The sequence below is a fragment of the Loxodonta africana genome, chromosome 5 (assembly GCF_030014295.1).
Source record: "Loxodonta africana isolate mLoxAfr1 chromosome 5, mLoxAfr1.hap2, whole genome shotgun sequence".
Classification (NCBI taxonomy): domain Eukaryota; kingdom Metazoa; phylum Chordata; class Mammalia; order Proboscidea; family Elephantidae; genus Loxodonta; species Loxodonta africana.
The window spans coordinates 68,179,164-68,205,325 of NC_087346.1; the positions used below are offsets into that span (position 1 = coordinate 68,179,164).

The 26,162-nt window shown below is 38.8% G+C and overlaps 1 protein-coding gene across 15 annotated transcripts in view; it reads left to right on the forward strand.

Moving 5' to 3' along the window:
* Positions 1–26,162, forward strand: part of WDFY3 (WD repeat and FYVE domain containing 3) — a 351,860-nt gene that overhangs the window by 147,515 nt on the left and 178,183 nt on the right. For all 15 annotated transcript variants that reach the window (XM_064285618.1, XM_064285625.1, XM_064285619.1 and 12 more), the window contains 2 exons: positions 5,415–5,625; positions 19,580–19,703. In XM_064285618.1, the coding sequence (XP_064141688.1) occupies positions 5,415–5,625; positions 19,580–19,703 (335 nt within the window). Of the gene's footprint in view, positions 1–5,414; positions 5,626–19,579; positions 19,704–26,162 lie in introns of those variants that run through there.

A 26,162-nucleotide genomic window follows, 5' to 3' on the forward strand; every position in this document is an offset into this window, starting at 1 on the left:
TTTCCATCCTTTGAGTTTTAGTTTGTTTGTGTCTCTAAGTCTAAGGTGTGTCTCTTGTAGGCAGCATATAGAGGGATCGTGTTTCTTTATCCAGTCTGAGACTCTCTGTCTCTTTATTGGTGCATTTAGTCCATTTACATGCACCAATAATTCTAGATAAGTATGTGTTTAGTGCTGTCATTTTGATGCCTTTTTATGTGTGTTGTTGACAATTTCATTTTTCCACTTACTTTTTTGTGCCGAGACGTTTTTCTTTGTAAATTGTGTGTTTCTCATTTTCATAGTAGTTGACTTTATGTTCTTGCTGAGTCGTTATGTTTTTCTTGGTTTTTATTTTGAGATATGGAGTTGTTATACCTCTTTGTGGTTACCTTAATATTTACCCCTATTTTTCTAAGTAAAAACCTAACTTGTATTGTCCTATATCGTCTTGTATCCCTCTCCATATGGCAGTTCTATGCCACCTGTATTTAGTCCCTCTTTTTGATTATCGTGATCTTTTACATATTGACTTCAATGATTCCCTGTTTTGAGCGTTTTTTTCTTTTTAAAATTAATCTCAATTTGTTTTTGTGATTTCCCTATCTGAGTTGATATCAGGATGTTTGTTCTGTGACCTTGTGTTGTGCTGGTATCTGATATTATTGGTTTTCTGACCAATTTCCTTTAGTATTTCTTGTAGCTTTGGTTTAGTTTTTGCAAATTCTCTAAGCTTGTGTTTATCTGTAAATGTTTTAATTTTGCCTTCATATTTCAGAGAGAGTTTTGCTGGATATATGATCCTTGGCTGGCAGTTTTTCTCCTTCAGTGCTCTATGTGTGTCATCCCATTGTCTTCTTGACTGCATGGTTTCTGCTGAGTAGTCTGAACTTATTCTTATTGATTCCTTTGTAGGAGACCTTTCTTTTATCCCTGGCTGCTTTTAAAATTTTCTCTTTTTCTTTAGTTTTGGCAAGTTTGTTGATAATATGTGTTGGTGATTTTGTTTTTGGATCAGCCTTCAATGGGATTCGATGAGCATCTTGGATAGATATCCTTTCGTCTTTCTTGATGTCAGGGAAATTTTCTGCCAACAGATCTTCAAGTATTCTATCTGTATTTTCTGTTACCCCTCCCTGTTCTTGGACTCCAATCACACGCAAGTTATTCTTCTTGATAGAGTCCCGCAGGATTCTTAGGGTTTCTTCATTTTTTTTTTAAGTCTTTTACCAGATTTTTTTTCAGCTATATTGGTGTGAATTCCCATGTCCTCCAGATCCGCCACCCTGCATTCCAATTGCTCGAGTCTGCTCCTCTGACTTCTTATTGAGTTGTCTAATTCTGTAATTTTAGTGTTAATCTTTTGGATTTCTGAATGCTGTCTCTCTATGGATTCTTGCAGCTTCTTAATTTTTCCACTATGTTCTTGAACAGTCTTTTTGAGTTCTTGAACAGCTTTATTAGTGTGTTTCTTAACTTTTTCTGTAGATTGCCTTATTTCGTTTCTGAGGTCATCCCTGATGTCTTGAAGCATTCTGCAAATTAGTTTTTTATATTCTGCATCTGGCAATTCCAGAATTGTATCTTCATTTGGGAAAGGTTTTGATTCTTTAGTTTGGGGAGTTGTAGAAGCAATCACGGTCTGCTGCTTTTTGTGGTTTGATATCGACTGCTGTCTCTGAGCCATCTCTAAGATATTGTAGTGATTTATTCTGTATTTGCTCACTGAGTCTTATCTTGTTTTGTTTTCTTTTAATATGCGTAGATGGGCTACTAGATTGCACTGTCTTGATTGTTGTAGCCCTTGAATCAGTTATGTCCTATTACCAGCTGGTTTGGGGTATTACCAGATATATAAGCCTAAGAGTCCATTCGCTATTCTTGAGTAGAAGCTGATTTTGGGTCATCAAGTGTGTGGTGCAGACTGTCACCTATCCACCTAGAGAAGTAGTGGTGATAGTTGTGTGCACCAGATTCTAGTAGCAGCAGGGTTTCACAGTCCGGGGGGGCAGGATGCTGACAGGCTTACCCCAAGTGCCAGTGAGGTAGGTGCGTCTCTATTACAAAGCACTTTGGTGAGTGGGCTCTGCAGCTGTACCTTAGGCCCCCAATGCAAGTACCTCTACAGATTGGTAGGTGTCACCCTCCTTAGACCCCTAAGGCAGGAGGCTAGGTGGTCTGGGGGGGAGCTTCAGCCCTCAGTTCCCTGTTGTGGGTCAGTGAGGGCTCTGTTGAATATGCAGACATATCAGACCTGGGAAACTTGTCTGTTCAGAAATCCACTAAAACAATTACAGTCAGATCCCTATCAGAATGGCCTTTGCATTATAATAGCCACCTTTTTCCCTGTAGGGATGAAAGCCCAAGACTGTGGATCACATATGTTTGGCTGGAGCTGGTTCTGTGTTTTTTGTCCAATTAGGGAAGTATTTTTGGTCCCTGGGTTTTTTGTAGCTGCTTTTTTTGTTTGTTTGTTTTTTTCTCAGGCCGGGAGAATGGGTTAGGAAGAGATCAAAAAAAAAGAAAGATAAACTGCAGCACAGTTCACTCTCTGTCTCAGGAAATTCCAATGTTAATGAAGCCGCCTGGGAAGGGGAGGGGTGGGTTCAGATAAATAGGAGAGAGTAGCACTCCAGAATATAGACAAAGTTACTTATCTTGCTTGGGATGACTGTTTTTTTCTGAGATTCCTGAGGGGCACATCGACTGAGTGCGCTGGCTGGGTAGAGATTGCCCCCGAGGGTCAGGCCTGCGTCCTGTGCGTGCACTGTCTCAGAAGCCGTGGTTAGTTCCTCCACTCCCAGTCCAAAGTCCAGCACCAAGGTTCACCGGCTGGGACGCCGCAGTCCGGGCTCCAAAACCAGTCGCTGCCTCCGGGTGACTTTTTCTGTGAGCTGCATCACTGCGCTGCCTGCGTGTACTGGCTGGGCTTCTCCCGAGGTCACTTCTGGGGGCTAGGGCTACGTCCCGTGTTTGCGCCGTCTCAGGATGCCGTGCTCAGCTCCCCTGCACCCAGTCCAAAGCCCGGCACCAAGGTTTCCTGACTGGGACGCTGGCTCCAGGCTCCGAAAACAGCCGCTGCTTCCCCGTGGTTGTTCGTTCTCAGTCTCTGTCACTCAGGTCAACTCTTTAGATCTGTGTTTGATGGTCAGGGTTCTTAGATTGTCATGTATGTGATCGATTCACTTGTTTTTCCGAGTCTTTGTTACAGTAGGGATCAGAGGTAGCTTCTACCTATAGTCAGCTATCTTGGGCCCCCCCGGAATATGTTTCTTGAATGTATAGTTAACATGTATGTGTGTGCATGCCAGCATATGTGTGTGTGTATATGTTTATATTTAGAGGATATAAATATGTCTTCAAGGATGACAGATGTTGAACAACTTTGAATTGGACTTATTATTTTTTTTTTTTTTTGGTATTTTGTAGTTTAACCGTTGTCCTCAGTTCTTTGCTTTTGTGTCCAAGTGCTCTTTCCTTTAGATTGGTGCACTTTAGAACGTAGTGAGTACTTATTGCACAGTAGACTCTCAGTGCAGGTAAGACATTGGCAGAGCTCTGGGCAGATTCTCCTCTCTGCTTCTTGCCTGTTGTGAGTAACATCATGTCCTGCTTCTGCTGTCGAGCTGGAGGGCATAAGCATATGCCTGTAGCCAAATACGGAATTCACTCAGAATTCTCCAGGACAAACATGTTTAAGATGATAGTTCTTCTTACAGTTTTAAAAATCACTGGGCAGATATTTAGCAGAAAAAGCCCTAGCCTTGCAGTAGTCCGCCATTTCTTAAGAAATGGCATACTAGTTCATGTGGTTATACAGAGAAATTAAAAGTTAAGCTTCAGATTAGGCTTGCTTTTCTGCAGATTAAAAAGCAAATCCTTTTATCCGAATTCTGCACATTTATAATGTTCTTCCAGCCTTCCTGGTTCCTTTTGTAAGGTATCCTGTTTTTTGTATCTGAAATTAGCTAATTGCTGGCACAGTTTGGTACTGGTTGAAAAGCGCAGATGATGCTTTCTGTAAGCTTATTGATTCAGCAATAAACTCTAAACCAGTGGTTTTTTTTGTTTTTTTTCTTGTACAAACTTTACTTTTTAAATGCAGCTCCAGGAGGGGATACATGTTACATGGTGACTCATTACACACAGGCACGTGAGCCTGCACACACACTCAGCCATACCAAAACCAAACCAGTTGCTGTCGAGTCAATTCTGACTCATACAGACCCCATGTTTGTCACAGTGGAACTGCGCGCCACAGGGTTTTCAATGGCTTGATCTTTCAGAAGTAAATCTCTACGCTTTTCTTCTGAGATGCCTCTGGGTAGATTTGAACTGCCAACCTTTCAGGTAGTAGCTGAGTTTTTAACTGTTTACACTGCACAAGGGTTCCTCACACTCGTACATCCCTAGGTTAAAAAAAAAAAAAAAAGTTTCACAAAACAGTAGCTCTCCTGATCATATGATATATATTCTGATATCTTGCAATCTGTTTCATTTTTTAAAATGCTCATTGTGGTCCATTAATATGACCTATCAAAGAGTTTCAACCTACAGTTTGAAAAACACTAGTTTAAGTAAAGGTAAATTATCCTATTATTCCTATCTTTTGAAAATTGGTGATCTTCAGTTATATAATTTTTTCTGTCCTCATGATTTATAAGATATATTGGGATATAATTTTATTTAATTTGCATGTTTTAAAACTGTAACAGAAACTAAACTCTTTGGTAGGCACCCAATGTGTAATTCTTCATGTAGAGAAAGGTTTTTGAATATATTTGTTGGAGATATATGTATGTACATGTATATATGTATTTATAGAAAACTCTATGGTGTATTTATAGAAAGCTTTATAGATTTGTTTCTCGTTTTTGTTTAGATATTTTGAGATTAGTGTAAACATTCTCTTCTTTCATTCTTTTTACATATGCTCAGCTATTGAGCAACATATTACAATTTGTGATCCTTTCACTTGTTGAGAAGCCCTGATGGTGCACTGGTTAAGAGCTTACTGCTAATTAAAAGGTTGGCAGTTTGTATCCACCAGCCGCTCCTTGGAAATCCTATGGGATAGTTCTACTGTATCCTATAGGGCTGCTATGAGTCGAAATCCACTGGACAGCAATGGGTTTCGGTTACTTGATCTTGGTGTAACTCAATTGGACGCATTTGTTGCTTATCTAGTTATGTTTTCCATTTTATACAAATCGTGGCAAAGCAAAGTAGAAACCTAGTAATTCAGTGTTGTGATACATAATTTGTCATTCCAAGAGATTTATCAAAATTAGCTTTGCCTCTGTCTTTTCTGTTTAATGCTCCTTTTTGTTTAAAGTAGAAAAAACCTTTTATACAGAATTTTCTCATGTTTCAGACCGTGTTTATAAGCTCTCAACATGATGGCATTTTGACCGTTTATTAACATCTTTCTGCAGGATTAGAAGTGTTTATCACCAACCAGCCAAGATGAACATGGTGAAAAGGATCATGGGACGGCCGAGGCAGGAGGAGTGCAGCCCACAAGACAACGCCTTAGGACTGATGCACCTCCGCCGGCTCTTCACTGAGTTGTGCCATCCTCCCCGGCACATGACTCAGAAGGAACAAGAAGAGAAACTGTACATGATGCTGCCAGTGTTTAACAGGGTAAGTCTGGGTTGTCAAGCACATGCCTTCCAGGAGGTTAGTAAGTCAGTCAGTCCCTGTTAGAAAAAATTGATAGGATGTGTTAGTTTTTAAGAAGCTTGATGTTTTCATTCCTCTCTTTCAATTTGCTACAAAGTAATGCAACTTTATGTGAGACCTGGGCAGAATGAATTACACTTACTGAGACCTTCATTTCTAACAGATAAAAGGAAGACCGTGAGCATTTTATGAAGTGTTCCCCTAATGGTTGAGTTTGGGGAGGGATAAACATTTTCTTTTGAAGTGATGGCTTATGGCACCAAAATGATGCTACTGCCTATGTCCTTTGAACACTTTAAGGAATCATCTCAGTTTGTTTTGTTGTTTGGCTGGTTTTCTCATGAAAGATTCTATAAGAGGATAGTTACGGGTCATAGGGAGTCTAAATAGAGTTAATGTTTTAATGTTATTTTGTCACTTGCATGTAAAAAACTTGTTGGGATTTTTTTATTAAAGTTTTCTTTATCAAAGGTATACAGGTACGTAGTTTAAAAAATCAAGTAGTTCCAAGGGATTATAGGCGCCCCACTCCTCTCTGTTAGCTGCCATCACCACTTTCAGGTCTTTCAGTTTTTAAATAACATACTTTTACTACGCTGTCTTGATTATTCAGTTCTCATTGACTTCCTGCTGTGGAATATGAGGATTAGCTTTCTTCTCATCTCCCCAAACATACTTGCTCACACTGGCTCGTTCACACTGCTTTCCTGCTTATCCTCCTCACATGAGTATACCATTTGTTTAAACAATATTCAGTGCCTATACTCTACTGGGAAACCCTGGTCGTATAGTGGTTAAGTGCTACGGCTGTTAACCAAAGGGTCGACAGTTCGAATCCGCCAGGCTCTCCTTGGAAACTCTGGGGCAGTTCTACCCTCTCCTATAGGGTCACTATGAGTCGGAATCAACTCGACAGCACTGGGTTTGGTTTTTGGTTTTTATACTCTGCTGACTGTTGTGTAAATAAGATGAATCTTATAGTGTGCTATGATTGTTTTTCCATTCTTGTAGAACTTACTCTCCCCAGACTGAATAACTGTTAAAATTCCAGTTTTACTTCTCATGCCCGTGTCTCTTTCTTTCCTTGATCTCCTATCAGCTCCCCTGTCTCTCTCTCTCTCTCTCCGTGCTCACTTTCCCTCCGTTTTTCTCTCCTTCCACCTGTGCCTCCATCCATCCTTTTTCTCCAACCTCTGTCTCTCCCTCCTTTCCTTATTTCTGTCTTTTTCTACCAATTTCCGTTTCTCTGTGTCTTTCTCTTTCTTTTCCATTTCTGTCTCTGTCCCTGTCTCTCTTACTCTCTGCCTCTCACCCCCCATGTTTTTTCTCCCTCCGTTTCTCCCCTTCCTGGTTTCTGTCTCCCCTGGTCATGTCTTTCCCTTTATCCCCCATCTCTGCCTGGCCCCCATCTCAAACTTACTGCCTTTCCCCCAGTCTTACTTCATCTTTTTGCCATTCTCTCTGTGAGTCTGTCTTTCTGTCTAAAAGTTTCTAGGTTCTTCTTATTCTCCTCATTTTTTGAAATTCCACTGAGACTTCGGGATCGGCTTTTTTACTCTGAAAACTTGTACCCTTCAATTCTGCCAAGATTTTTTCAACTGTTTCTTTGATAGTATTCTCCGCTGTGTTTTATATGTTCTCTTTCTGAAACTCTTAATTGTCAGTCAGATATTAGCCCTTTGTGACTAACCTTTTATTGACTGTTACAGGTTGAATTGTGTCCCCCTAAAATGTGCATCATCTTGGCTAGGCCTTGATTCCTAGTATTGTATGGTTGTCCACCATTTTGTCGTCTGATATGATTATCCTATGTGTTGGAAATCCTAACCTCTATGACATTAATGAGGCAGGATTAGAGGCCATTACGTTAATGAGGCAGAACTCAATCTGCAGGATTAGGTTGCATTTTGAGTCAGTCTCTTCTGAGATATAAAAGAGAGGATGGAGCAGAGAAGAGAGGGACTTCATACCACCACGAAAGAAGAGCTGGCAGCGGAGTGTGTCCTTTGGACCTGGGATCCCTGTGCTGAGAAACACCTAGATGCAGTGGAAGATCGATGAAAAGGACCTGTTCCCAAAGCCAACAGACAGAGAAAGGCTTCCCTGGAGCTGTCACCCTCAATTTGGACATTTAGCCTCCTAGTCTGTGAGAGAATAAACCTCTGTTTGTTAAAGCCATCCACCTGTGGATGTAAAGTTTTATTTAATAGTATCATTCCACAACAAATATATACTGAACCACTACTTCATGCAAGCAATTAAATGACACCATTAATTTGTTCTCTCCCTGGGTATGCCAAAAATATTTAGTTAAGGAGATGCCAGGAAATTTCCTGAAATTTAGATGGATATTTAAAGTGATCCTTCTAAAAACAAGCCAAACTCTGCTTTCCCCTCTAAAGGTGGGAAACTGCAAAATTAAAGTGATAGTGTTCATGAGAAGTTTAATTGAGACAATATAGTAGTGATTAAGAGTGCAGTTTGGAATCAGAGAGAGAGCTAGGTTTAAATTCTGTCTCCAGCATCTACTGGCATAAGCCATTTAACATCCCTAACCTTGAATTTCCTCATCTCTACAATAAGGATACTAATACCAAAAAAAAAAAAAAAAAAACCCAAAACCCATTGCTGTCAAATTGATTCTGACTTATAGTAATCCTATAGGACAGAGTAGAGCTGCCCCATAGGGTTTCCAGGGAGCACCTGGTGGATTCAAACTGCTGACCTCTTGGTTAGCAGCTGAACTCTTAACTACTACACCACCAGGGTTTCCTGTATAGGGTTTTATGAGATTCACATGACACGTAAAATATTTGAGTAGTGCTAGGCACATTTTAAGTGCTCAATATATGATAATTATTGCTATTTTTGTTGCATTTACTAAAGCACTTTTGTTCCCTGTTACTGTTTGTTTATAGTCCCTGGGTGGCACAAATGGTTTGTACTTGGCTGCTCATTAAAAGGTTGGCAGTTGGAACCCACCCAGTGGTGCCACAGAAGAAAGGCTTGGCAATCTGCTTCTGCAAAGATCATTGCCAAGAAAACCCTATTTCATCTGAGATGTAAATAATCATATAGCTATTATAGAATCAACCTTTTTGAGCTGAATGTGTTATCAGTTCTCTTTTCCAACTCTTTCTTGACAGACAAGATACCGAGAACCAGAAAATTTGACCAGTAGTCCTGAGGGTGAGAAGTAGAAATCAGGCCCCATGCTCCATGCTCAGACCTGAATGACATACATTTAAGTGCGTGGTCAAAATGTGTGTTTTCAAGAAATAGCACTGTTTGTTGAAGGTGATGAATACATACTAACATTTTTAGATTTAATTATCGAAGCCAATCACAAAAAAATTCTGCCCTTTGCTACTCTATATATTCAGTATTATCTGAAAGTCAGATTCGTGATTTAGTTCCTGTGCTTCTCCAGCCTTTCCCTGTACCGTTATCCCTCTTATTTGAAATATTCTAGCCTCACTAGCCTCTTTGTAATTCTTCAGCAACCTCAATCTCATTCCCACTTCAAAGTCTTCGCAATTGCTGTTCTCACTGCCTGGACAACTAATTCTTCCCCGGGCTCTTTGTTTTGTGGCTTTTTCTCATCATACAGTTTCATCCTTTGGTATCGGTGTCATTTCCTCAAAATGGCTTTTGCTGACAACCCTTCCCCCCCCCCCATTCTCTCAGAGATACTCTCGTGACAACCTTCTTCCCATCCCAGGCATTCTCTTTCACTTACCCTGTTTTATACGGTGAAACTTGTAAGAGCTGGAACTCAGAACTCGATGTGACTGCCTTGTTTTTCTGGGTCTCCCAAGTTTTCTACCTTCTGCAGGGTGCAGTCTTATCAGTTTCCTATCAGTTTAGTGGAAAAAAAAGATTTCCTTCTCTGATAGGTTTCTGCCTTACACACAGGTTCCAGCTTTTGCAGGTTTTACTGTACTTCCTGTGTAACACATATAACTATCTGAAATTATTTTAATTTTTAAATTAATTTGTTTAATGTTTGTAAAAAATGTAAACTGTGTGAGCACAGGAATTGTATTTGTTAACCTTTGTATTTATGGCTTAGAACTTTGCCTGGCATACAATAAACCCCCAAAAAACCACTGCCGTCGAGTCGATTCTGACTCATAGTGACCCTATAGGACAGAGTAGAACTGCCCGATAGAGTTTCCAAGGAGCACTTGGCAGATTCAAACTGCCAACCTCTTGGTTAGCAGCTGTAGCACTTAGCTACTATGCCACCAGGGTTTTTAAATATTCCTGGGTGAATAAATGAAAGAATGAATTGATCAGTAGTGTTGGTTCACTACACTACAGTAAAAGTTGATTATTTTGAAACAGCGACATTTGTTGATTTCATTTCAGCAAATAGGACATAGTCCTTTTTTTTCTATAGTACACCCTGTCCTCACTTACCGACGTGGTTAGGTTCCAAAGACCAGGTCATTATGTGAAATTGATGTTACGCAAAAATGGATGACCACATTAGATCACAAAATGGAGGATGACTGCCTCATTACATAACTGCCAAATTACATCATTACTTAACTGCCAAACCACTGAGAATCATGGCCCAACCAAGTCAACACATAACCGTAAACGTCAAAGCCAGTGTTACTCTTGCATCCACAGCTTAGCATTTGTTACTGTTGGTTACTGCCAGAGATATGTCATTAGTGCACAAAATAGATAGTAAATCTTTTACTTTTGTAGTAAAAGTGAAATGTTGGATAACAGGATAGTTGATAAGTGAGGAAAAGATGTATTGATTTTGAATTGGTTGGTTCAAGCAAAATTTATCTTTCAAAAAAAACTTGTATGGAAATAAAGCAGTAAATATCAGAATTTCTCTGAAAAGTTAATTGCCTTTTCATAGTGTATGATTTACCCAGCATGAAGTCTGCTTGAATAACTGTATCCTTATACTTTGTAAGAAGTGAGTTATTTATTTTGTGAAATTGTCTTAACTCTTAGGAATAAAGTATAGATCAGTATACTCTGGGTAATAGGAATGTGTATCTACTTAAGTCTAAATCAGTTTCACCTGATAAAAACAGACTTAATCATTGTCTAAGCAAATATACAGCTGCTTTATAAACACCAACATTGAACAGCTAACCACTCACTTTGAGTGGAGATAGAATGGCTTCCTATTCAAGCATGTATCATTTTTAGGCTTCCCATTTTTTATCTAAGAAGTCAATTCTGTCTCCAGTTTAATGTTTGTTAAAGCATGTGGGTATTATTTAACATGCAACATAGGTTATCTGTAAACCAGAAAACCAAACCCACTGCCATTAAGTTGACTGTGATTCATAGGGACCCTACAGGACAAAGTAGAACTACCCCATAGGTTTTCCAAGGCTCTGTATCTTTACAGAAGCAGACTGACACACCTTTCTCCCACAGAGCAGCTGGTGGGCTTGAACTGCAGATCTTGCAGGTAGCAGCTGATCCCTTTAACCACTGCACCACCAGAACGCCTTGGTTATCTGTAAGCACACAACATTTATCAAAATCTCTGCAAAAAAAAAGTGAAGAATTTTTTAAGAATACTGTCTATTTGTTTTTTGAGACAAAAGTACTCCTATACCCTGGTGGCATAGTGGCTAAGTACTATGGCTGTTAACCAAAAGGTCAGCAGTTTGAATCCACCAGGCACTCCTTAGAAACTCTGTGGGGCAGTTCTTTTTTTTTTTTTTATGGAGTTACCATGAGTCAGGATCAACTTGAGGGCGGTGGGTTTGGTTTTAGTTTTTTAATCAAGTCAGTAAACAGAACTAAGTACCTAGACAAAAGCATGCTCTTATAGAATTGATTTATTGTTTGGCACCTTCAGCGTAATTTGAAGGGGGTTATAAGAAACATATTGTGATGAATGAACAACATGATGAACATAATGTCACTGGATTGTACATGTGAAGATGGTCAAAATGGAAAGTGCTTTGTTACCTATGTATTTACAATTAAAAAAAAAACAGTTGGAATTAAAAATTCTCTATTGTAAGGTTGTAAGAAAAATATTGTTTATTGTAAGGCTATTGTGTTCTTTTTTTTTTTTTTTTCAAGTGTCCACCTGATATAATTAGCTCACTCTTCAACAGTGTCTCTCTCCCACCTGCTGACCAGTCCCTTTCATGTCTGATGAGTTGTCTTCGGGGATGGTTCCTGTCCTGTGCCAACAGAAGGTCTGGGGAGCATGGCCGCCGGGATTCCTCTAGTCTCAGTCAGACCATTAAGTTTGGTCTTTTTATGAGAATTTGGGGTCTGTATCCCACTGATCTCCTGCTCCCTCAGGGGTCCTCTGCTGTGCTCCCTGTCAGGGCAGTCATCGATTGTGGCCGGGCACCAACTAGTTCTTCTGGTCTCAGGATGATGTAAGTCTCTGGTTCATGTGGCCCTTTCTGTCTCTTGGGCTCTTAGTTGTCGTGTGGCCTTGGTGTTCTTCATTTTCCTTTGCTCCAGGTGGGTTGAGACCCATTGATGCATCTTAGATGGCCGCTTGTTAGCATTTCAGACCCCAGATGCCACATTTCAAAGTGGGATGCAGAATGATTTCATAATAGAATTATTTTGTCAATTGACTTAGAAGTCCCCCCAAACCATGTTCCCCAGACCCCCGCCCTTGCTCCACTGACCTTTGAAGCATTCATTTTATCCCGGAAACTTCTTTGCTTTTGGTCCAGTCCAGTTGAGCTGACCTTCCATGTATTGAGTGTTTTCTTTCCCTTCACCTAAAGCAGTTCTTATCTACTGATTAATCAATAAAAAACCCTCTCCCACCCTCCCTCCCTCCCCCCCTCGTAACCACACAAGTATGTGTTCTTCTCAGGTTTACTATTTCTCAAGATTTTATAATAGTGGTCTTATACAATATTTGTCCTTTTGCCTCTGACTAATTTCGCTAAGCATAATGCCTTCCAGGTTCCTCCATGTTATGAAATGTTTCAGAGATTCGTCACTGTTCTTTATCGATGCGTAGTATTCCATTGTGTGAATATACCACAATTTATTTACCCATTCATCCGTTGATGGACACCTTGGTTGCTTCCAACTTTTTGCTATTGTAAACAGAGCTGCAATAAACATGGGTGTGCATATATCTGTTTGTATGAAGGCTCTTGTATGTCTAGGGTATATTCCGAGGAGTGGGATTTCTGGGTTGTATAGTAGTTCTATTTCTAACTGTTTAAGATAACGCCAGATAGATTTCCAAAGTGGTTGTACCATTTTACATTCCCACCAGCAGTGTCTAAGAGTTCCAATCTCTCCGCAGCCTCTCCAACATTTATTATTTTGTGTTTTTTGGATTAATGCCAGCCTTGCTGGTGTGAGATGAAATCTCATCGTAGTTTTAATTTGCATTTCTCTAATGGCTAATGATCGAGAGCATTTTCTCATGTATCTGTTGGCTGCCTGAATATCTTCTTTAGTGAAATGTGTGTTCATATCCTTTGCCCACTTCTTGATTGGGTTGTTTGTCTTTTTATGGTTGAGTTTTGACAGAATCATGTAGATTTTAGAGATCAGGCGCTGGTCGGACATGTCATAGCTGAAAATTCTTTCCCAATCTGTAGGTGGTCTTTTTACTCTTTTGGTGAAGTCTTTAGATGAGCATAGGTGTTTGATTTTTCGGAGCTCCCAGTTATCGGGTTTCTCTTCATCATTTTTGGTAATGTTTTGTATTCTGTTTATACCTTTTATTAGGGCTCCTAGGGTTGTCCCAATTTTTTCTTCCACGATCTTTATCGTTTTAGTCTTTATGTTTAGGTCTTTGATCCACTTGGAGTTAGTTTTTGTGCATGGTGTGAGGTATGGGTCCTGTTTCATTTTTTTGCAAATGGATATCCAGTTATGCCAGCACCATTTGTTAAAAAGACTATCTTTTCCCCAATTAATTGACACTGGTCCTTTGTCAAATATCAGCTGCTCATACGTGGATGGATCTATGTCTGGGTTCTCAATTCTGTTCCATTGGTCTATGTGCCTGTTGTTGTACCAGTACCAGGCTGTTTTGACTACTGTGGCTGTATAATAGGTTCTGAAGTCAGGTAAAGTGAGGCCTCCCACTTTCTTCTTCTTTTTCAGTAGTGCTTTGCTTATCCGGGGCTTCTTTCCCTTCCATATGAAATTGGTGATTTGTTTCTCTATCCCCTTAAAATATGACATTGGAATTTGGATCGGAAGTGCGTTAAATGTATAGATGGCTTTTGGTAGAATAGACATTTTTACTATGTTAAGTCTTCCTATCCATGAGCAGGGTATGTTTTTCCACTTAAGTATGTCCTTTTGAATTTCTTGTAGTAGAGCTTTGTGGTTTTCTTTGTATAGGTCTTTTACATCCTTGGTAAGATTTATTCCTAAGTATCTTATCTTCTTGGGGGCTACTGTGAATGGTATTGATTTGGTTATTTCCTCTTCGGTGTTCTTTTTGTTGATGTAGAGGAATCCAAGTGATTTTTGTATGTTTATTTTATAGCCTGAGACTCTACCAAACTCTTCTATTAGTTTCAGTAGTTTTCTGGAGGATTCCTTGGGGTTTTCTGTGTATATAATCATGTCATCTGCAAATAGTGATAACTTTACTTCTTCCTTGCCAATCCGGATACCTTTTATTTCTTTGTCTAGCCTAATTGCCCTGGCTAGGACTTCCAGCACGATGTTGAATAAGAGCGGTGATAAAGGGCATCCTTGTCTGGTTCCCGTTCTCAAGGGAAATGCTTTCAGGTTCTCTCCATTTAGAGTGATATTGGCTGTTGGCTTTGCATAAAAATAGATGCCCTTTATTATGTTGAGGAATTTTCCTTCAATTCCTATTTTGGTGAGAGTTTTTATCATGAATGGGTGTTGGACTTTGTCAAATGCCTTTTCTGCATCAATTGATAAGATCATGTGGTTTTTGTCTTTTGTTTTATTTATGTGATGGATTACATTAATGGTTTTTCTGATATTAAACCAGCCTTGCATACCTGGTATAAATCCCACTTGATCAGGGTGAATTATTTTTTTGATGTGTTGTTGGATTCTATTGGCTAGAATTTTGTTGAGGATTTTTGCATCTATGTTCATGAGGGATATAGGTCTATAATTTTCTTTTTTTGTAATGTCTTTACCTGGTTTTGGTATCAGGGAGGTGGTGGCTTCATAGAATGAGTTGAGTAGTATTCCGTCATTTTCTATGCTTTGGAATACCTTCAGAAGTAGTGGTGTTAACTCTTCTCTGAAAGTTTGGTAGAACTCTGCAGTGAAGCCGTCCGGGCCAGGGCTTTTTTTTGTTGGGAGTTTTTTGATTACCGTTTCAATCTCTTTTTTAGTTATGGGTCTATTTAGTTGTTCTACTTCTGAATGTGTTAGTTTAGGTAGGTAGTGTTTTTCCAGGAATTCATCCATTTCTTCTAGGTTTTCAAATTTGTTAGAGTACAATTTTTCATAATAATCTGAAATGATTCTTTTAATTTCATGTGGTTCTGTTGTGATGTGGTCCTTCTCATTTCTTATTCGGGTTATTTGTTTCCTTTCCTGTATTTCTTTAGTCAGTCTGGCCAATGGTTTATCAATTTTGTTAATTTTTTCAAAGAACCAGCTTTTGGCTTTGTTAATTCTTTCAATTGTTTTTCTGTTCTCTAATTCATTTAGTTCAGCTCTAATTTTTATTATTTGTTTTCTTCTGGAGCCTGATGGATTCTTTTGTTGCTCAGTTTCTATTTGTTCAAGTTGTAGGGACAGTTCTCTGCTTTTGGCTCTTTCTTCTTTTTGTATGTGTGCATTTATCGATATAAATTGGCCTCTGAGCACTGCTTTTGCTGTGTCCCAGAGGTTTTGATAGGAAGTATTTTCATTCTCGTTGCTTTCTATGAATTTCCTTATTCCCTCCTTGATGTCTTCTATAACCCAGTCTTTTTTCAGGAGGGTATTGTTCATTTTCCAAGTATTTGATTTCTTTTCCCTAGTTTTTCTGTTATTGATCTCTAGTTTTATTGCCTTGTGGTCTGAGAAGATGCTTTGTAATATTTCGATGTTTTGGACTCTGCAAAGGTTTGTTTTATGACCTAATATGTGGTCTATTCTAGAGAATGTTCCATGTGTGCTAGAAAAAAAAGTATATTTTGCAGCAGTTGGGTGGAGAGTTCTGTATAAGTCAATGAGGTCAAGTTGGTTGATTGTTGTAATTAGATCTTCCGTGTCTCTATTGAGCTTCTTACTGGATGTCCTGTCCTTCTCCGAAAGTGGTGTGTTGAAGTCTCCTACTATAATTGTGGAGGTATCTATCTCACTTTTCAATTCTGTTAAAATCTGATTTATGTATCTTGCAGCCCTGTGATTGGGTGCATGTATATTTAATATGGTTGTGTCTTCCTGATCAATTGTCCCTTTTATCATTGTATAGTGTCCTTCTTTATCCTTTGTGGTGGATTTAAGTCTAAAGTCTATTTTGTCAGAAATTAATATTGCTACTCCTCTTCTTTTTTGCTTATTGTTTGCTTGATATATTTTTTTCCATCCTTTGAGTTTTAGTTTGTTTGTGTCTCTAAGTCTAAGGTGTGTCTCTTGTAGGCAGCATATAGATGGATCGTGTTTCTTTATCCAGTCTGTGACTCTCTGTCTCTTTATTGGTGCATTTAGTCCATTTACATTCAGCGTAATTATAGATAAATAAGTTTTTAGTGCTGTCATTTTGATGCCTTTTTATGTGTGTTGTTGACAATTTCATTTTTCCACATACTTTTTTGTGCTGAGGCGTTTTTCTTAGTAAATTTTGAGATCCTCATTTTCATAGTGTTTGACTTTATGTTAGTTGAGTCGTTATGTTTTTCTTGGCTTTTATCTTGTGTTATAGAGTTGTTATACCTTTTTGTGGTTACCTTATTATTTACCCCTATTTTTCTAAGTAAAAACCTAACTTGTATTGTTCTATATTGCCTTGTATCACTCTCCATCTGGCAGTTCAATGCCTCCTGTATTTAGTCCCTCTTTTTGATTATTGTGATCTTTTACCTATTGACTTTCATGATTCCCTGTTATGTGTATTTTTTTTTTTTAATTAATCTTAATTTGTTTGTTTTTGTGATTTCCCTATTTGAGTTGATATCAGGACGTTCTGTTTTGTGACCTTGTGTTGTGCTGATGTCTGATATTATTGGTTCTCTGGCCAAACAATATCCTTTAGTATTTCTTGTAGCTTTGGTTTGGTTTTTGCAAATTCTCTAAACTTGTGTTTGTCTGTAAATATCTTAATTTCGCCTTCATATTTCAGAGAGAGTTTTGCTGGATATATGATCCTTGGCTGGCAGTTTTTCTCCTTCAGTGCTCTGTATATGTCGTCCCATTCCCTTCTTGCCTGCATGGTTTCTGCTGAGTAGTCTGAACTTATTCTTATTGATTCTCTCTTGAAGGAAACCTTTCTTTTCTCCTTGGCTGCTTTTAAAATTTTCTGTTTATCTTTGGTTTTGGTGAGTTTGATGATAATATGTCTTGGTGTTTTTCTTTTTGGATCAATCTTAAATGGGGTTCGATGAACATCTTGGATAGATATCCTTTCGTTTTTCATGATGTCAGGGAAGTTTTCTGTCAGGAGTTCTTCAACTATTTTCTCTGTGTTTTCTGTCTCCCCTCCCTGTTCTGGGACTCCAATCACCCGCAGGTTATCCTTCCTGATAGAGTCCCACATAATTCTTAGGGTTTCTTCATTTTTTTTAATTCTTTTATCTGATTTTTTTTCAGCTATGTTAGTGTTGATTCCCTGGTCCTCCAGATGTCCCAGTCTGCATTCTAATTGCTCGAGTCTGCTCCTCTGACTTCCTATTGCGTTGTCTAATTCTGTAATTTTATTGTTAATCTTTTGGATTTCTACATGTTGTCTCTCTATGGATTCTTGCAACTTATTAATTTTTCCACTATGTTCTTGAATAATTTTTTTGAGTTCTTCAACAGTTTTATCGGTGTGTTCCTTGGCTTTTTCTGCAGTTATCCTAATTTCATTTGTGATATCTTTAAGCATTCTGTAAATTAGTTTTTTATATTCTGTATGTGATAATTCCGGGATTGTATCTTCATTTGGGAAAGATTTTGATTCTTTTGTTTGGAGGGTTGGAGAAGCTGTCATGGTCTGCTTCTTTAAGTGGTTTGATATGGATTGTTGTCTCCGAGCCATCACTGGGAAACTAGTTTTTCCAGAAAATCCGCTGCGTCCAGTCCAAATCCCGGCGGGACAGTTCTCCGGCTGGGACGCTGCTCTTCCTGCTCCAAGACCATTCACTGCCTCCCGGGGACTTCTCCTACCGGCTGCGTCCCACGCCGCCCGCGGAACCGGCTGGTCCCCCTCCCGGGGTTAGTTCAGGGGGGTGGAGCAGCTCTCTATGCTTGTGCCGTACCTGACTGGTACGCTGACTCCAGGCTCTGGAAACAATCGCTGCTTCCCCATATTAGTTCGTTGTCCGTCTCTAAATCTGTGTTTGTTGTTCAGGGTTCGTAGATTGTTATGTATGTGATCGATTCACTTGTTTTTCCGTGTCTTTGTTGTAAGAGGGATCCGAGGTAGCGTCTGCCTAGTCCGCCATCTTGGCTCCGCCTCTAAGGCTATTGTGTTCTTTGTTATGCCCTTTAATTAGAGTAACTGCAAGAAATTCTTTATTGTAGTATGACAAATAAAGCTACTTCGTTAAGTATGTATTATTCTTTTCCTAAGAACATTGTTAGCTATGTAATTGACTAGGTTTCCTCTTTTGGATAGTTGAGTCCAATTGGTAGCCAAAGTATGGCAAATATAGAGGTCTTTTTGATCTTATATTTTCATTTATTTTGTTTCTCAGTCCATTGCCCTTACCTTGGTTTTTTTGTTTTCATTTCTTTGTTTTGTTTTCATTCTTACTTATAGTTTATGTTCTTATGTTGTAGTCTGCGTGCCCTGGAATGCCTCCTAAACGCTCTCAGAATTTGGTTGTGATGACAGGCAGCATATAAACCAACAGGCATATTTAGTGAGCATCCCCATGAAAGACAGAGTGCTAGCTTTCTAGACAATACAAAGGCGAATAAGTTACATTCCCTTTCTTTGTAGTGTCATTGGACCAAATAATAAGGATACAAAGTATTGTATAATAACTATTATAATTGAGAGGTAACGTTAGAGCTTTGGAAGACAGAATTGCTTTTCAGCTATAAAGAGCAGTCTTTGAAACAATATTTCAGGATGCATCTAGGTATATAGCCAATATAATACCATTTCTTTCCTATGTCAGGCCAGGTTTCATTTTCTTTTTATTGAACCCAAACTGGTTTACCTTTTAAGAATTATTTATTCTGAAGTTTGTCTTTGTCTTTTAAAAACAAGTTTATTTAATAACTTTTCCACTTATTTTTCCCCTTTGAAGTATTAATTTTTATCAAGGTAAAATGAGTACGTGCTTCAAAAATTAAAATAGTACAGTGTTATACTCCACCTTTGTTTCTAACTCCCCAGCATCAAATACCTTAAGCTCTGGCCTCCTTCTGCCATTTTCTACCATATTTCCAAATAATGTATTTATACTATTTTTTTTAGGTTAATTTTTTTATTTTTTGGTAAATATGTATGTTACAAAACATTTGACATTTCAATAGTCTTCACATGTACATTAATTATTGAAATTTTACAGATAAAGGCCTGAGCCTTTTTAGGCTGCATTTTTAAATCATTCATTTAGCAAATTATTTAATATCTATAAGGAAATATGGCTAAATGTGATTTATTGAGGTGTATTTTAAACATAAAAAACTTTTTATTTTTATTTTAAACATACCATTCAGATCCAATGCAACTATGTAAGTATGCTTTTTTTACTTGATTCTCTAGTTATAACACACTTTGAAACTCACAGAATTTTTTGAAAAATTAACAATGCTTCAGTAAAATTGCATTTTTCACCCACAGGTTTTTGGAAATGCTCCGCCAAATACAATGACAGAAAAATTTTCTGATCTTCTGCAGTTCACAACACAAGTCTCACGACTGATGGTGACAGAAATTCGAAGGAGAGCATCAAACAAATCCACAGGTATTTTTTTTAAATTATGCTTTACGTAAAGGTTTACGGAGCAGATTAGTCTCTCATTAAACAATTAATGCAGATATTGTTTTGTGACATTGATGGCCAACTCCATGACATGTCAACACTCTGCCCTTTTCATCCTGAGGTTCCCCATTTCCTTTTGTCCAGCTTTCCTGTCCCCCTTCTGACTTCTCGTCCTTGCCCCTGGCCTGGTGTGTGCATTTAGTCTTGTGTACATGGTTAAAGTATGTGTATTATTGTTTGTTTTATAGACCTGTCTAATCTTTGGCTGAAGGGTGAACCTCAGGAATGACTTCAATACTGAGTTTAAAGGGTGTCCAGGGCCATACTCTTGGGGTTTCTCCAGTCTGTGTCAGACCAGTAAGTCTGGTCTGTTTTTTTGAATTTGAATTTTATTCTACATTTTTCTCCAGCTCTGTCCGGGACCCTCTATTGTGATCCCTGTCAGAGCAGTTGGTGGTGGTAGCTGGGCACAATCTAGTTGTGCTGGACTCAGTCTGGTGGAGGCTGTAATAGTTGTGATCCATTAGTCCTCTGGACTAATCTTCCCTTCTTTTTTTTTTGTTTTTCTACCTTCTCCCTTGCTCCTAACAGGGTGAGACCCGTGGAGTGTCTCAGATAATCACTCACAAGCTTTTAAGACCCCAGACGCTACTCACCAAAGTACGATGTAGAACATTTTTCTTTATAAACTATGTTATGCTAGTTGAGCCACATGTCCCACTGAGACCATGGTCCCAGCCCTCAGCCCAGTAATTTGGCTCCTCAGGGAGTTTGGATATGCCTGTGAAGCTTCTGACTTTGCCTTGGTCAAGTTGCGCTGACTTCCCCAATATTCTGTGCTGTCTTACCTTTCACCAAAGAAATCCACGGGTATTTTTATAGAAACCAGCAAAACTCACTTTACTTAAATGCACAGTTCTTTAGAAGTACTATCAAAATAAAATAGAAAGTAAACACAGTTCTAAGCAGTTACCATCCCTGTTTCTGTTTTTACAGCCGCATTCTTCTATTGACTTCAGTGTTTTCATGACTATTCTTCTTGGACCACCACGCCTCTTCCCCATAACTCCTTTAACCAGTTAACCAGTTGCTATTGAGTTAATTCTGTCTTGTAGTGACCCCTATGTGTGTCACATTAGAAGCATGTCCGTAGAGTTTTCAATGGCAAATTTTTTGTAAGTACATCACCAGGCTTTTTTTCTGAGCTACCTCGGGGTGGACTCAAACCTCCAATCTTTTGGTTAGAGCATGCTGTTTGTAATGCCCAGGGACTGCATGCAGCACTATATTGAGTCAGTATTCTTTTTGAATAACATTCAGATTCCTTAGCATGGCATTCAAGGTAGATCCGTTATACAGACATGTATATATATTTTTTTTCTTTCTTGTTTCCTTTTCTGTATTTCAGATAAACTGAGCTACTCATAATCCCCAAACGTGCCTGTGCTCTAATTTTTGTCCTTTTCTTAGGGTGTTTTACCTAGAAAAGAGAATCTTTCCCCATCTCTGTATGTCTAAATCCTAACTTAATTAAATCACACTTTCCTGACTGTCTTAATCAAAAAAATTTTCTCTTCTGAATTACAAAGATATACAAAGCTGCTGTTTGTATATCATTTGTCTCTCAACTTCATGAGTGATGTTTTCTGCCTTCCTGTTAGACCATAAGCTGCTTTGGGTTCCTTATATTACAATCCTAACCATACTCCTTTACATCCAGTAGGTTTTATAAATGCGGCATGAATATTTTTATTCTTAAGTAGATAATTTGAAACATCATCAAGTATCATCCTTTTTAATGAAGATTAAAATAAGCTTTTTTTACTTTAAACTACCATTTATCTTCTAGGTTAATTAGCAATATATTTGTGGGAGCTCGTCTTTAATTTGTTTTTGCTTTGTTGTTGTTTCAGTCTTGTAAATAGCTGCCCAACTAGTACCTTTCTTACTGAAGCATTCGATTGAGAAATTGATGATTTAAGTCCTGGTTCTGGTGTCCCCTTAGAAAATTACTTACCTTTTTTCAACCCATCAAATTATTATTTTTCCAGTAATCAGATAATGCTTTTATTATATAACCTTATTTTGTTAATTTAGTTTTTTTTTTTAACTTTTCAATTTGACTCTTAAAACTAAGAGCCTATGCAGCTTGTCAATAGCTCCCTGCTGCTACCCCAGTCCGCATTTCTTAGTCCTGAAAGGCAATCACTTTTAGCTTTAGAATTTATCTGTGTCTCTAAGCTGCTTACAATATGAACACTTGATTTTTTTTTCAGATTTAGATAATGTCTTTTGACTTCCCGCAATAGGAAATATGACTTTTACCCTTAAGCTCACCACTACAGCCCCACAGATACATACTTCCTGTACCCCCAAATATAGTTCTATCATAATTTTGATTAGATCGTTACTCAGTATTATTGTGACTGTGAAAACGTTATTCTGAGATGAACTGTGTAGTATGCTCTGATTACTTTTCCTTTTTTGAAAATACATCTATCCCACCCCCTCCGGATTTAATAATTGCCTTTTTTTTTTTTAAACTTGTTTTCTACATTTTTATCACAAATTTATCTCCCACTCTCCTGTTTTTCTGAATGTCTTCTAGATATGATTGAGTATGTCAGGTGTTTTTTTTTTATCAGTTTTGCCTTCTTGGAAGTAGCTTTTCCAGAACCTTCTGACCTGCTTTAGTCTGTAGTAGTTGCACAGCTGTCATTCAGTATCTCCATTCACATCATCTCGGGGATGCCTTCCACCTACTTGGGTTGATCCTCTGTTTCCTATCCCCCTTATGGTGTGCATTTTTAAAGGACAAGCATGCTAGCAATCTTATCAGTGAAGAGACAAACAAACTGCTTGTGATCCAGGCACTTTGGGCGCTGGATTTGAGTATTTTTCAAATGTTTATAGGAGTTGTTTGAGAATGCAGGCTGTCAGCCCCAGGAGACTTGGGGCCCATGGGCAGTGACAGACCCTCCTGCCAGCTAGTGGAAACTACCAGTCTTATGGTAACTTGAGCTTAGGTACAACCACTCCTTCGGGAGATGGTCAGCTGGGAGTCTTAGCCAGATCCTTCTGCAGGCAGCCGAGGGCACATTTTGGATAATCTTGAGCTTTTAGTGTATCTACCCAGCTTTGACTGAGTTTCAGTCCTAGCTTGAAAATAATTTTTACCTCAGACTTCTAAAATCATTTCTCCATAATTTTTTATGTTAGGTTCCAATGCTGCTATCGAGAAATATAAAGCTACTCTGATTCTTGTTTCTTTCTCTGGGACCAATTTTTTTTTCCTCTGGAAGCTTTTTTTTTTTGATGGGGAAGCTTTTTGAATCCTCTCTTTGTCCTTATTGTTCTAAAATTTCCCAATAAAGTGCCTTGGTTTAGGTCTCTGTTTAAACATTGTGCTGAGTGCTCATTATACCCTTTCAGTCTGGAAATTAATATCTTTCAATTTTTGTAAAGCTTTATGAATTATTTTTTTTAATTATATCTTCTCTTTTCTAGTTGGAATAGACTGCCCGTGTAATTTTCCTACCTTTCCTCTCCTATTTCTTGTCTTTCTTTTTTGACCCTACCTAGACTCGACAGCAGTGGGTTTTGGGTCTACTTACTAAAGGAGTTCTTCAGTTTTAATTCCTATTTTTTCTGGTTTTTTCCCCCCCATATTCTTAATTTCTAAGAGTTATTTTTTTAATTTTGTATTGGTTTTTATTCTTTAATAGATGCGTTTTCTTCTCTATGTCTCTGGGTTTTGTTTGTTTTCCTTTCAAGTTTTCATCTCCCTAAGTAGTCTATTTCTTTCAAGTTGCCTTTTTCTGTTAATTTGTTTTATCTCTGTCTTTTATATTAGGGTTTTGTCACATGTCTCGTCCTTGGCCATTTGCTCTTACGTAAGAATAACCCATTGCCATTGAATCGATTCTGACTTATAGCAACCCTGTAGGACAGAGTAGAGCTGCCCCACAGGGTTCCCAAGGCTGTAAATCTTTACAGAAGAAGGAGCCCTGTTGGTGCGCTAGTTAAGCACTTGGCTGCTAATGGAAAGGTCTGCTGTTTGAACCCACCAACCACTCAGTGGAAGAAATATGTGGCAGTCTGCTTTCATAAAGATTACAGCCTATAAAACCCTATGGGACAGTTCTACTCTGTCCTGTAGGGGCACTATGAGTTGGAATCGACCAAACTGCAATGGATTTGTTTTTTCTGGTAATCTTTATGGAAGCAGACTGCCACATCTTTCTTCTGTAGACCAGCTGGTGTGTTCAAACTGACGACCTTTTGGTTAGCAGCCACGCACTTAACTGCTGCACTACAAGGGCTCTAATAAGCTGAGGGGTAGCACTGTGTGCTTCAGTGTAATTTGGTCTTAGTGGGCCATTTTGTTGGCGATCTTCCATCTGAGCTAGCCAGATTCCCCAGAGAAGATTTTTCCAGTGTTTCCTTAGAACAGGTAGATCAGACTCCTCAGCATTTTGGAAGGAAAAAAAGGATTGGGGACCTTCAGTATTCAACATATAAACTTTTTTTATTTCTGTTGTGCTTTAAGTGAAAGCTTACAAATCAAGTCAGTCTCTCATATAAAAATTTATATACACCTTGCTATATACCCCTAGTTACTCTCCCCCTAATGAGAAGCATATTCCTTATTTCCACCCTGTATTTCCGTGTCTGTTCAGCCAGCTTCTGTCCCCCTCTGCCTTCTCATCTCCCCTCCAGACAGGAGCTGCCCACATAGTCTCATGTGTCTACATGATCCAAGAAGCTCACTCCTCACCGGTATCATTTTCTGTCTTATAATCCAGTCCAATCCCTGTCTGAAGAATTGGCTTTGGGAATGGTTCCAGTCTCGACCTAACAGAATGCCTGGGGTCCACGACTTCGGGGTCCTACTCTTCTCAGTCAGACCGTTAAGTCTGGTTTTTTTATGAGAATTTGAGGTCTGCATCCCACTGCTCTCCTGCTCCCTCAGGGATTCTCTGTTGTGTTCCCTGTCGGGGCAGTCATCGGTTGTAGCCGGGCACCGTCTGGTTCTTCTGGTCTCAGACTGATGTAGTCTCTGGTTTATGTGGCCTTTTCTTTCTCTTGGGCTCATAATTACCTTGTGCCTTTGGTGTTCTTCATTATCCTTTGCTCCAGGTGGGTTGAGACCAATTGATGCATCTTAGATGGCCACTTGCTAGCCTTTAAGACCCCAGACTCCCCTTTCCAAAGTGGGATGCAGAATGTTTTCTTAATAGATTTTATTATGCCAGTTGACCTAGATGTCCCCCGGAACCATGGTCCCCAAACCCTTGCCCCTGCTGCGCTGGCCTTCAAAGTATTCGGTTTATTCAGGAAACTTCATTGCTTTTGGTTTACTCCAGTTGTGCTGACCTCTGCTGTATTGTGAGTTGTCCTTCCCTTCACCTAAAATAGTTCTTGTCTACTATCTAATTAGTGAATACCCCTCTCTCTCCCTCCCTCCCTCCCTTCTCTCGTAACCATTGAAGAATCGTTTCTTCTCTGTTTAAACTATTTCTTGAGTTCTTATAATAGTGGCCGTATACGATATTTGTCCTTTTGCAACTGACTAATTTCACTCAGCTTAATGCCTTCCAGATTCCTCCATGTTATGAAATGTTTCACAGAGTGATCATTGTTCTTTATTGATGCATAGTATTCCATTGTGTGAATATACCATAATCATCTATCCATTCATCCCTTGATGGGCACCTTGATTGCTTCCATTTTTTTGCTATCATAAACAGTGCTGCAGTGAACATGGGTGTGCATGTATCTGTTGGTGCGACAGCTCTTGCTTCTCTAGGATATATTCCAAGGAGTGGGATTGCTGGATCTTATGGCAGTTCTATTTCTAGCTTTTTAAGGAAGCGCCAAATTGATTTCCAAAGTGGTTTTACCTACATTCCCACCAGCAGTGTATAAGTGTTCCAGTCTCACCACAGCCTCCCCAGCATTTATTATTTTGTGTTTTTTGAATTAATGCCAGCTTTGTTGGAGTGAGATGGAATCTCATTGTAGTTTTGATTTGCATTTCTCTAATGGCTAATGATTGTGAGCATTTCCTCTTGTATCTGTTAGCTACCTGAATGTCTTCTTTAGTGAAGTGCGTGTTCATATCCTTTGCCCATTTTTTACTTGGGTTATTTGTCTTTTTGTTGTTGAGTCTTTGCAGTATCATGGAGGTTTTAGAGATCAGGCGCTGATCAGAAATGTCACAGCTAAAAACTTTTTCCCAGTCTGTAGATAGTCTTTTTACTCTTTTGGTGAAGTCTTTGGATGAGCATAGGTGTTTGATTTCTAGGAGCTCCCAGTTACCTGGTTTCTCTTCCGGTGTTTACACATTGTTAGTAATGTTTTGTATACTGTTTCTGCCATGTATTAGGGCTCCTAGAGTTGTCCCTTTTTTTTTTTTTTCCGTGATCTTTATTGTTTTAG